This window comes from Peromyscus maniculatus, chromosome 7 (genome assembly GCF_049852395.1).
Source record: "Peromyscus maniculatus bairdii isolate BWxNUB_F1_BW_parent chromosome 7, HU_Pman_BW_mat_3.1, whole genome shotgun sequence".
Taxonomy (NCBI): Eukaryota; Metazoa; Chordata; class Mammalia; order Rodentia; family Cricetidae; genus Peromyscus; species Peromyscus maniculatus.
Window position 1 is genome coordinate 18,385,896 of NC_134858.1, and position 11,442 is coordinate 18,397,337.

Genomic DNA, 11,442 nt, shown 5'->3' on the forward strand with positions numbered 1-11,442 from the left:
TCCCCTCCCCCTCTGCCCGCATTCCCTATCCCCTTTACCTCCCCATCCTATCCCCTTCTAACACAGACCTCCCTTTTCACCACTTAAAAATTCCACTGCAGGGTCACTTGCTGCTGTTTTCTGCCTGAGTCAGAAGCAGCCGCTGTAACTTTTCTTCCCCACTTAATAAAGGCTCTCTCTGTGAAAACAGGTGTTTGAGTGTGGTCAAAAATCGGGGGTCAGGGAGGAAGCCACCACTGTTGGGGTTCTCCTTCAGGCACAGCATGTGACAAGTCCAGGGTTGGCATGTAGAGAAACAACTCCACTGAAAGCCAGCATCGTGGCACCTAGCTCCAGATAATCTATTCAGAAACGCTCCACGACTCCAGACAAACCAACTGAGGAACAACAGCCAGCTGAGCCCAACACGAAGTCCTGCTCCAGGGAATAAAAAGTGGCTCTGGCTGTGCAGGAGCAGGCGGGGATGGCGGTGAGATCGCTCAGGAGGACAGAGCACATGCTGCAAAGCTTGACGCTAGAATTCAATCCCTGGAACCTACGTGGCGGAAGGAAAGAACCAACTGTTTTCTGAGTTCCACACGTGTGCCTGGCATGCATGCACTACCACCCCCCCCCACACACAAGTGAATAAATGTAATTTTGTTTGTCTGCTTGTAAATATACACACATGCATCTATCTACATGCCCATGGAGGCCAGAAGAGGTGGTTTCGAGCCACCCAATGCAGGTGCTGGGAACAGAACTCCATTCCTCTGGAAAAACAGCTTTGTTTAACCCCCGAACCATCTCTACCAAGAAAAAATTTAAATTAAAAAAAATATGAGTATATGCCTGCATATATGCAGACAACATGCATGCCTGTACCCATGGAGGTCAGAAAAGGACATTTGCCACTGGAACTGGGAATTATGGATGGCTATGAATTACCATATAGGTGCTGGGAACAAGGCCCAAGTCCCCTGCAAGAGCAACATGTGCTCTCCACCACTAGCCATCTCTCTAGCCTCCCCCATTTAAAAAAAAAATATTAACAGAAAGTAGTTGTTTAAGTCAATATGCTAGACAGAAAAATGGTCCCTCAAAAATGCTTGTGTTCTAATCTTTTGGAATCTTGAAGTGTAAACACTATTCTGGGTTTTCTGAGGAGACTCCACAAAGCACAGTGGTTCTTAGTTACAGTGGGAAAAGGAGGCAGGAAGATCCGTCAGGAAGACGATGCCAGAAGCAGATGTCAGGATGTTGAGAATGAAGCTCTGAAAATGGACAAAGGTGCCAGAAGCCAAGGTATGCAGAGAATCCTGAAGTTGAAAAGGTCTAATAGATCTTCTCCTAGAGCTTCCCGTGGCGACATATTATGTCCCCTTTTAAACTTGCCTGAGGATCAGAGGACAGCCAGCCACTAGATTAGACACAGAGGTCAGGCAGTGGTGGCACACACCTTTAATCCCAGCACTTGAGATCTCACGCCTTTGCTTAGGAAGCACACATGCCTTTAATCCCAGAAGTAATATGGCAGGGCAGAGAAAGGTATACAAGGCATGAGGAAACAGGAACTCACTCTCTTTAGGTGAGGATTTTGTAGAGGTAAGAACTAGTGGCTGGCTGTTCTGCTTTTCTGATCTTTCAGCTTTCACCCTGATATTTGTCTCTGGGTTTTTTTATTAAAAGACCATCTAAGATTGGAACAACAGCTTCCAGAAGGAATGAAATCTTACCCACACTTGACTCTGACTTGATAAAACCCACTTCAGACCTATGACTTATAGAACTGAAAAACAGTAAGTGTCTAAGTCACTCATTTGTTTGTTTTCTGAGAAAGGTCTCCTGGACCTCATTATGTAGACCAGGCTGGCCTCAATCCCATAAGAGATGCACTAGCCTCTGCCTCCTTAGTGCTAGGACTGAAGGTGTGCAACACAACACCCAGCTTAAGTCACTGAATTTATAATTTGTTACAGCTTCAAAACTAATACAGATGCTCAGATCTGAAGCTATGACAAACAGCAAAAAAATGACCCAAATAGGAAGTCTTTCATAGCCCACTTCCCAAGGAGAAAAATGCTAAATAATCCTGTGTTTTATTAAATAAGTACCAAGACAAGATAAAATAGTTATACTTCAAAGCTTAGCCACTGGTAAAGTCATGACTATTCCTTTTTTCTTACTCTGAATCAATAGACATTCCAATTTGAATCACTGTGGTATAAAACAATGTATTCTCCCTCAAATGTTCACAATTAAAGGACACAGATAATCATTACGCTGCAAACATAGAGCAGTAATTAATACAGATTGAGGATGAAGCTATTTATTTGACCTGTTTAATTCCTTGATTAAAACAGAACAATTTTAAAAACCCGTCTAGAAGGAGCATGAGGCCTACCAAGTGTGGTGGCCGCTCTTGTAGTCCCAGTACTCGCAAGGCTGAGGGGAGAGGTAGAAAGATCATGAGTGGGAAGCCAGTATGGGATACAAAACTAGTTCAAACTAGCCTAGTCTCTAAAGCAAGACCCCACCTAAAACAAAACATGAATTAAATCTGGATTAAGGCACAACCCTCTGCACTTAGAATATCTTCTAACTTAGGTTCATTGAAAGGATCGACACTCAATCAATCAAAATGCTATGTGATTAAAATATTGTATGCGCCCAGGACCTTCATCCCCTAAAGAAGTCTCCTTCAACAAACTCAAGGGTGATCAGACTGCCGTACAAATTCCTAACAGTTTGGTAATCTCCGGCCTTAAATACATGACTGAAAAAGCAAAAGCACCCTACTTATATCCATCCGTGGACATGCCCAACATTCCACTCCCTGTAGTCAAGCACTTGAGTCAGCTGCCATGAGCAATGACTCACAACAGATGTGGTTTTGCCATTCAAATGCACACAAGTGCTCTCCTGTTTGCAATGGAGTCAAAACTCAGATGATAAAAGAAAATAAAATTTAAATACTCTAAAGAACAAAATAAGGGTAATAAGTGCCAAAGGGTTTTTATTGAAGAAATAATATGTCCTCTAAATTACATAAATGTAAGTGCTCAGTATTTTAAGTAGACCTTCCTAATATTGCCATCATTTAAATATAAAATATTTTCCTTCTCCCCGCCCCCAAATAGGGTGGAGAACATAAAAAGGAAAGCAGTGGGAGAGAGGGATGAATTAAAACCAAGGAAAATGACACCTGTGTATGAGAAGGCTGTGATAAAACCCATTACTTAGAATGCTCTGTCACTTTTTAATCCCAGCTTCAGTTGGGTGTGGCAATGCACACGTATAATTCTAGTACTCTGAGTTAAATGTGAGTTTAAAAAGCAGAAAAGGCAGGTAAGTGAGAACATGTTGGACATCAGGGCAGCAGGGAGAAGAAAAGCCCAAGGAAAACAGTATTTACCAGGACTGTAGCACTTGAAACAGGAGTTATTAAGAAAATTAGACACTAATGTCCTGCCATTAATGTAACAAGTTAATTTCTTTTCTGTTTTATGACAGCATTGGTAGGGAATCATCCTGGGAGAATTTTTTAAAAATAATTTTCTGTGTTGCATGGTTTTGAGTAAGACACTTGTTGAAAAAGTCATTTATACTGACATTCAGTCCTTTTTTTAGTCCAAAAAAAAAACTGTATCAGAAATTCATTTCCCAGTACAAAAATGTTATGAAGGCTATTGAGTACCTAGTAGTCGGAACTCACTCACAGTGTCCTCATTACCAATTAAGGTAAAGATGTCAGAGCCGTGATTCCAACTTCAACGGACCTAGCTTTTTATAACATAAACTATGAGTTAAGGCATGCACATTTCCAAACACATTCCAAAATGGCCCAAGCAGGAAGTTATTTTCATCTGAGTTCTGTACTAGCTTCAAAGGGCATTTTAAAGTAAAAGTGCAAATTCCAACCAGCTTCCCGAAGAGTTTTGCTCTCGTCGGTTACTAAGAACATACGGCGTTACTCAGAGTAATTCTCTTCTTTTAGTAATATAATATCATTTTTCATGTCAATATAACCTAGAATTGTGGTAATTTTTACTGGCATGCAAGTTTTAAGAATAAATATATTTTCAATACACATATATTTTGAGACAAGAGTTCTCTGTGTAGCCCTGGCTGTCCTGGAACTCGCTCTGTAGGCCAGGCTGGCTTGAACTCAGATCCTCCTGCCTCTGCTTCCTGAGCGCTGGGATTAAAGGTGTGCGCCACCACCACCCAGCTGACATAATATTTTTAAAAGATTCACTGTAAGTGACAGATTATTTGGTAAATAGTCATCCCTGTTCTCTAAAGCGGCTACAAAATATGTCCTAGATGTTTCTATTAGAATATTTTTTTCAATTCATTTATTTTTATGTGTATGAGTGTTTAGCCTTCATCACACGTCTATCTATCCGGTGCCTGTGTAGGCCAGAAGAAAGCATTGGATTTCCTGAGACTGGAGTTACAGACTGCTGTGAGACTGGAAGGGGTGCTGGGACTTGAACCTGGGTCCTCTGGAAGAGCAGGGTTCTTAACAGCTGAGCCATCTCTCCAACCCTCTTCTAGAATGACTAAAGTTAACAAAGTGTTGTTTCCCTCAAGATAACAGAGAACTTCAAACGTGGGAAAAGCCTGTCATGTTGAAACCTTTAATTGTTGAAACCCTAAATGTCTTGGGCTTAGCTTATGACTAAGTTATGTACTTACTAAGTACACTACCCAAATTAAATTACTCCTACCTTCTATGACATTTTCCAGTGTAGTACAGAAACACTGTATGCCCACTTTGCAAAACTCACAATATAGTCTTGACATCTGCGCAACAGTTTAAAGAAAGAGAAATAAAGAAAAGGAGGAACTGCCTTGGAATAAGAGTGGGCAAACAGCACCGGGAAAGTCCTTAATGTCAGTGCACAGCTGCAACATGAAGCTAAAACTGGAGATAAATAATAATAATAGGATTCACAACGTAAGCTAGACCCTATTCCCAAGGAGACGAGGAAGGTCTTGTTTGGAACGATATGCTCCAGTCTAATTTTGGTTTGTTCAATAAGCCTGTTTCCTTTCAATCAGTGTTAATCCTGCGCTTGGGACTTCTGAAGTTAGCAGGGCAGTGACGTCTGGAGGAACTAGCGGCTAAAGCACCTGCTCACTTGGACTTGGCTGATTTCATCACAGGATTCTTAAGTGCACAGCCCTCGGGGCCCGTGAACCCTCTATCACTTCCCATCAGATTCCAAGCACTCAGTCCGAGTCACTGGGCGGACTCCACCCTGCCAACGATTCCAGCTTTCCGGGAGGGCCGGTCCCATCAGGCCCCAAGCCGCCCTCTCCCAGGAGCAGGCAAGACGACTTAGGGTAAAGGAGGGAAGGGCGCTTTAAGTCCCAGGGAACCGAAGGGCAGGGTCAAGCTAGAGCAGTCCGGCGCTCGCACCCAGTGCCAGCCCTCGGGAGGTGGAGGAAGGCCGGCCTCGGCTACGTAGAGTTCGGGGCTTAGCGTGGGGTTTTGAGGCCCCGTCTTCCCTGCCTTCCCCTGGAACAGCCAGAGCTCCAGGCGCCGGGCGGCAGAGCCTGGGAGGCTGCGACCCCGCGGCTTCCGCCCGCCTGCACGCTCGCGGCGCGCACGCGCGATGCGGCCCGCCGGTGGGCCGCGGGGCTGACAGCCAGCGCGGGCGGGGGTCCGCGGGGGGTCATGGTTCACAGCACCCGCAGGGTCGTCTCTCACCTCCGTAAACGGGTCCATCGCCCCAGGCCTCCCGCGTGGACTACGAGACGGTGGGTCCGGTGGTTCAAATTCAGGAAAAGGAAAGAAGTGAGTGCGGGCTCGGCGCGGCTCCCGGAGGAAGGCAGGAGTCCGGGCGGCGGGCTCTCCCACACCCCGTCGCCGCTGGCCTCGGCACCGGGGCTCCGTCCGCTACCTCGGGCCGTTCAAATTTGAATTTCAGCGCCCCGGACGGCGCGCATGCGCGCGGGGCCGGGCGGGGCCCCGCCCCCGAGCCGGGTCACGTGGCTCGGCGGCGCTCGGCCGGGTCGCGAGCTGCGGGCCTCCTCCCTCGCCGGCGTGGCTGGGGACGCTCCCGCCGTTGAACTGCCTGCGGCGAGCGCCTGCTGCCACGCACGCACCCACGCATGCCCCAGCGGGCCCTTCGGTGACTCCGGCAGCTCGCCCTGCCTTTTTACTCGGTGGGCCTTACGAACCCGGTCCGGGTCCCGGCTGGCCCTCGAGCCTGACGGTAATTTGTCTCCTGCCACCAGAAGAGGCGTCGGACTGCGAGCCTGACCCTCCTGAGGGGCTCCTCTGGTGGGTCCCCACACCCGCACCTAGTAACTCGTCCCTTGTCCACGGGGAAAATGAGCCAACCGTAGTAGACCGTGCCACAAGTTCCCTCACAGGCCCTTCGGGTTCAGATCCCAGCCCCCTGTACCCTGTGTCAGCCCTGGGAACACTTGAGAAGCCTTCTGGCTCAGTCTTCCACATTTGAGAGAAGGCACGATTGAAAAGCCCGTTATTTAATAAAAAGATCCCGTTTCCCAGCCAGTAAGCAGGGCAGAAACTACTTCCCCAATGTCTCGTAATCCGAGGTTCTTTTTCCTCTTCCTGGGAGGGTCTTTTGGAAATCCTCAGTGCCTACCTATCCTTTGACCTTCAGACAGGCTTTCCATGAAGCAGTCTTAACAAAACAGGGCTGTCAGATCCTGACTGTAGAACTGTTTGCCTTTATACCAAAAAAGGTTGAGAAAGCACCGAAATCTGCATGCTCTGTGTGCCAGGTTGGTGCTATGAGACCTAAAGTCCTTAGGAGAGTGTGTAAGAGAAAAATACATCAACAAGGCCTAATGGTGAGCTCATGTGTGCTAAATGGGCCCGTGACAGGATCGAGTGTGCTTTCCTTGTTGAGCAGAAAATCGTTGTGAACATGTTGAAGGGTCAAGTCAAGAGTCAGAAAACTAAATAAAAACAGGAAGCTTGGGACCAGTAACAGGGACCATGTTATGAAGGTACTTGCTGCCAAGCCTTGAGACCTGAATTCTAGGCCCAGAATCAGTTCCAGCAAATTGTCCTCTGACCTGCACACACACAGAAAATAAATAAATCTAAAAACAACAAAGGAAAATAATCTATAGATTATAATAAATCAAATTCTGGACATGGAATAAGAGCAACTTCTTAAGAATCCAGCTTCCACACTGGGTCTACAGTATAAACTTTCTCAGTTCCTTGGAGCTGTGGAATAATAAGAAAAAAAAAAGTGAGACGAGCTGTGTCTAAGTGTGCTGTGTGTGGGGTTGTTAGCATGTAAGTCAAATGTGCTACCGATGAACCAAAGGGAAAGGATGCCTGAGCCTAAGGGTGTGTGCATGTGGGGTGTGGCTGTCCATCTTGGGAATGAGTCATTGGAAATTTATGCAGCCGTTGTGCCTTGAGGCCGTTGCCTCTGTGATCCATGGTTTCGTTATAAACAGCAATTTGATTCGAGCCAACTTGAATAAAGCAGCGTGGCTACTCTGAACTTGCAGTTTCTCTCACCTTACAAACCCTGAAGTAGTGGCCTTCGATTATATCTTAATTGTAGTGGCAGCTGGGACAGCAGCTCCCATCAGCACAATAGATTCCACGTATGAAAGCAGAACCCATGCTACAGATTCAAAGCTACCCTACTAGACTGATGCAGTTGTCTCCTGACATGTCTACACGAATTTCTGACCCACGGCAGTTCATTCTTATATTTATAACCTGGAATAATTTTTTTCATTTAAAAAAAAAATCATTGCAGTTGGCTGTTTGAAACCTGGAGCTTGTGCAGGGACACTTGGCTCAGGCTGGGAGGAAGGGACTGGACCTGCCTGGACTGAGTCTACCAGGTTGATCGCAGTCCTCAGGGCAGGATTTGCCCTGGAGGAGGTGGAAATGGGGGGTAGGGTGGGGGTAAGGGGAGGGGGTGGGAGAGGGGAGAATAGGGGAACCCGTGGCTGATATGTAGAACTGAATGGTATTGTAAAATAAAATAAATAAAATTTAAAAAAAATCATTGCTGGGTGTGATGGTAATGCATTCAATCTCAGCACATAGGAGGAGGAGGCAGAAGAATCAGGAGTTCAAGGCCAACCCCTGTCTAAGAAAAAAGAGACGACAACACATACATACCACATTGTATTCATTTAAGATGATAGCCAAGGAGCTGGAGAGATGGTTGAGCAATCAAGATCACTGGCTGCTCTTCCCAAGACCCAGCTTCACTTCCCAGCACCCAGGGGGAGGCACACAATCATCTTTAACTCCAGTCCCAGGTGTCCAGTTCCCCTTCAGCCTATGTGGACACCAGGTAGGCACATGATGCACAGACATACATGCAGACAGAACATCCATACACATAAAGAAAATCTTTTTTAAAAAAGACAATCTCAGCCGGGCGGTGGTGGCACACACCTTTAATCCCAGCACTCGGGAGGCAGAGGCAGGTGGATCTTTGAGTTCGAGGCCAGCCTGGGCTACCAAGTGAGTTCCAGGAAAGGCACAAAGCTACACAGAGAAACCCTGTCTTGAAAAACCAAGCAGAGACAATGAGCCCTAGAAAATGAGTATTTCCCCTTGGGATGATCTGTTCTTTCAAACAAATAATTATGTCTCCAAAAGTAAGTTCCAGGATAGCCAGGACTGTTACACAGAGAAACCTTGTCTCAAAATACCAAAACAAAACAAAACAACCAAAAGTAGTAGACAGGAATAAACATAGGGCAAACATTAATGAAATAGATATAAACAAATACAAGGAATCAATAAAATAAAGCTTTGGTTCCTTAAAAACATATAGTATTGACAGACCCTTAGCCAAACTAGCCAAAAGAAAGAAAGTGAAGGCCCTAATTAACAATATTCAACATTGGCCAGTCATGATGGCACATGCTGTTAACATTTACACTCACTCTGGGAGCAGAGGTCAATGAATCTCTGGCCTATGTAGTGAGTTTCAGCAAGACTGCACAGTGACACCCTGTATCTTAGGGTTTTATTGCTCTGAAGAGACACCATGACAATGACAACTCTTTTTTTGTTGTTGTTTTGTTTTGTTTTGTTTTCAAAGACAGGGTTTCTCTGTGTAGTTTTGGTACCTGTCCTGGATCTCACTGTGTAGACCAGGCTGGCCTCGAACTCATAGAGACCCGCCTGGCTCTGCCTCCTGAGTGCTGGGATTAAAGGCATGCGTCACCACAGCTGGGCTGTTTTCTCTGATTGTTTTTTAAATTTATTATTGTATGTGTATGGGTGTTTTGCCTGCATGAGTATCTGTGAGCCCTATTCCTGCCTGGTGCCTCTGGAGGCCAGAGAGAGTGTTAAATACCTTGGAACTAGAGTTATAGAGCCACCATATGGCAACTAGGAATAGAACTTGGGTCATCTGGAAAAGCAGCCAGTGCTCTTAACCATGGGGCATCTCTCCAGCCTTCTCACAGAATTTTTAAATATAGATGCTGGTGGCTACAAAAGTCCTTCTGGTTGTTTTTCTTGTATACCACAGATTTTGGTATGTTGTGTTTTAATTTTTACTTAATTTCATGCATTTAAAAATTTCTGTCTTGATATTTTTTAGTGGCTCAATCAGCAGTCAATGGTGTATTGTTTAATGTCAACAATTCTGTATATTTTCTGTATTTCTTGTCTGGTTGATTTCTAGCTTTATTCCACCATCATCAGATCAAATATAAGAAGTTACTACAATTTTTCTATACTTATTGAAATGTGCTATGTGTCCTGGTATATGGCATATTTTAGAGGGAGTTCAACAGCTGCTGAAAAAAATGCATATTCTGCAGTATTTGCATGGAATGTTCTCTAGATGTCTGTTAAGTCCATTTGATACATGATGCCATTTAACTCTGATGTGCCTCTGTTTAACTTTTGTTAGAATAACCCCTGTAGGATACAAATTACTGTGTTCTAGCATGACTTAGATTTTTCTGTAGACTCTTGTATTTTATCTTTCCCTCAGCCTGAAGAATTCTTTTTAGTGACCTCTGTTGAGCTGCATTATTGGTCGTAAATTTCTTTAGCCTGCTTTTATCATGGAAAATTTTTCTTTATCCTTCAATTACAGCAGATAGTTTTGCTGGGTATAGTAGTCTGTCTTGGCAGCTCTGGTCTTTCAGAACCTGAAACATTTCTCCAAGCCTTTTTGGATTTTAAAGCTTCTATTGAGCAGTCTGCTAGTGTTTTTATGGGCTTGCCTTAATATGTGCTTTGATATTTTTATTTTGCAACTTCCAATGCAATTTCTTTTCTTTCTTTTTTTAATTTGCTCATAATATTCATTAATTACAGTCATGATATTAATTACATTTGTGGTATTCATTGATTGAAAAATAATTATATCTCTAGTAGATAAAATTAATAGCTAAAAACCACAAAAATGTAATAGCATTAACTTCATCAAGGACACTACAAATATATACATTTCCAGTTAATTTTTCAAAATTTACATACATTCTCACAATTGACAAAATAATACAATAACTTAGATATTTGTATTTTTACAGAGAGAGAAAAGGCCAAGACCTGACCAGAAGGCTGTGGCAAGAAGGATCAGACAAAAGTTCTCCGCCTCAGGTTATCTGGCTGATCAGCCACTCCTTTTGTATGTGTATTGTAATGAAGGAATAAGAACTACAAAACATTGATACCAAGCGGGGTGCAGGGTGATTTCGGTGCAGGACTAGCCTTGGCTGCACAGTGAGTTCCAAGCCAGCTTGGGCTACCTAGTAAGACCTTGTTTCAAACACCCACAGTATTTTATATTTTGGTGGGCATAGCGGTTTGTGCTTGTAACCCCAGCCTCTTCAGATAGACACCATGAGAGCATCACCAGTTTGAAGCCAGCTGGGTCATTTAGTGAGATTCTGTCCTAACTAAAAATGGGCTGGCCGGGCGGTGGTAGTGAACGCCTTTAATTCCAGCACTGGGGAGGCAGAGCCAGGTGGATCTTTGTGAGTTTGAGGCCAGCCTGGTCTACAGAGCAGATCCAGGACAGGCACGGAAACTACACAGAGAAACCCTGTCTTGAAAAACCTAAATAAATAAATAAATAAATAAATAAATAAATGAATGGGCTTGGGTGTGGCTCAGTGACAGAGCTTGTATGGCACATAGGAGAGGCCTGCCCTGTGTATAACCCTTACTCCTGGAGGGGGAGGGGAGTACCACTCTATTCTTTCCTTCCTCTTCACATCTTGCCCCATTTCTACTTTCATGGGATTTGTTTTCTTTTTTTTGTTTGTTTTTGTGCCCTAATGAGTTTAATTATGATTACTTGCAGGGAAATGGGCTTTATTTTATTTGGTTACTTTCTTTTCCTCTGTTTTGTTTTAAGCCAGAGTCTCATGTAGTCCAGGCTGACCTCCACTTCCTGTGTAGCTGAGGCTAGCTCTGAAGTTCGGATCCTCCTTCCCCGCTCCCAGATGCTAGGACTATAGGAG

The 11,442-nt window shown here is 44.5% G+C and overlaps 2 protein-coding genes across 32 annotated transcripts in view; one reads left to right on the plus strand and one right to left on the minus strand.

Moving 5' to 3' along the window:
• The window catches only part of Anln (anillin, actin binding protein), a 63,027-nt gene extending 57,059 nt beyond the window's left edge, over positions 1 to 5,968 (minus strand). For 2 of the 4 annotated variants that reach the window (XM_006982373.4, XM_006982372.4), the window contains exon 1: positions 5,699 to 5,968. In XM_006982373.4, the coding sequence (XP_006982435.1) occupies positions 5,699 to 5,716 (18 nt within the window). In that variant the 5' untranslated portion in view covers positions 5,717 to 5,968. Of the gene's footprint in view, positions 1 to 4,712; positions 5,576 to 5,698 lie in introns of those variants that run through there. The other 2 variants (XM_076575869.1, XM_076575871.1) reach the window with 2 other exon arrangements.
• The window catches only part of Matcap2 (microtubule associated tyrosine carboxypeptidase 2), a 58,573-nt gene continuing 52,701 nt past the window's right edge, over positions 5,571 to 11,442 (plus strand). For 2 of the 28 annotated variants that reach the window (XM_076575873.1, XM_042280565.2), the window contains exons 1-2: positions 5,599 to 5,785; positions 10,507 to 10,576. In XM_076575873.1, coding sequence (XP_076431988.1) covers positions 5,666 to 5,785; positions 10,507 to 10,576 — 190 coding nt within the window. In that variant the 5' untranslated portion in view covers positions 5,599 to 5,665. Of the gene's footprint in view, positions 5,786 to 5,973; positions 6,275 to 10,506; positions 10,605 to 11,442 lie in introns of those variants that run through there. The other 26 variants (XM_042280566.2, XM_076575885.1, XM_076575872.1 and 23 more) reach the window with 25 other exon arrangements.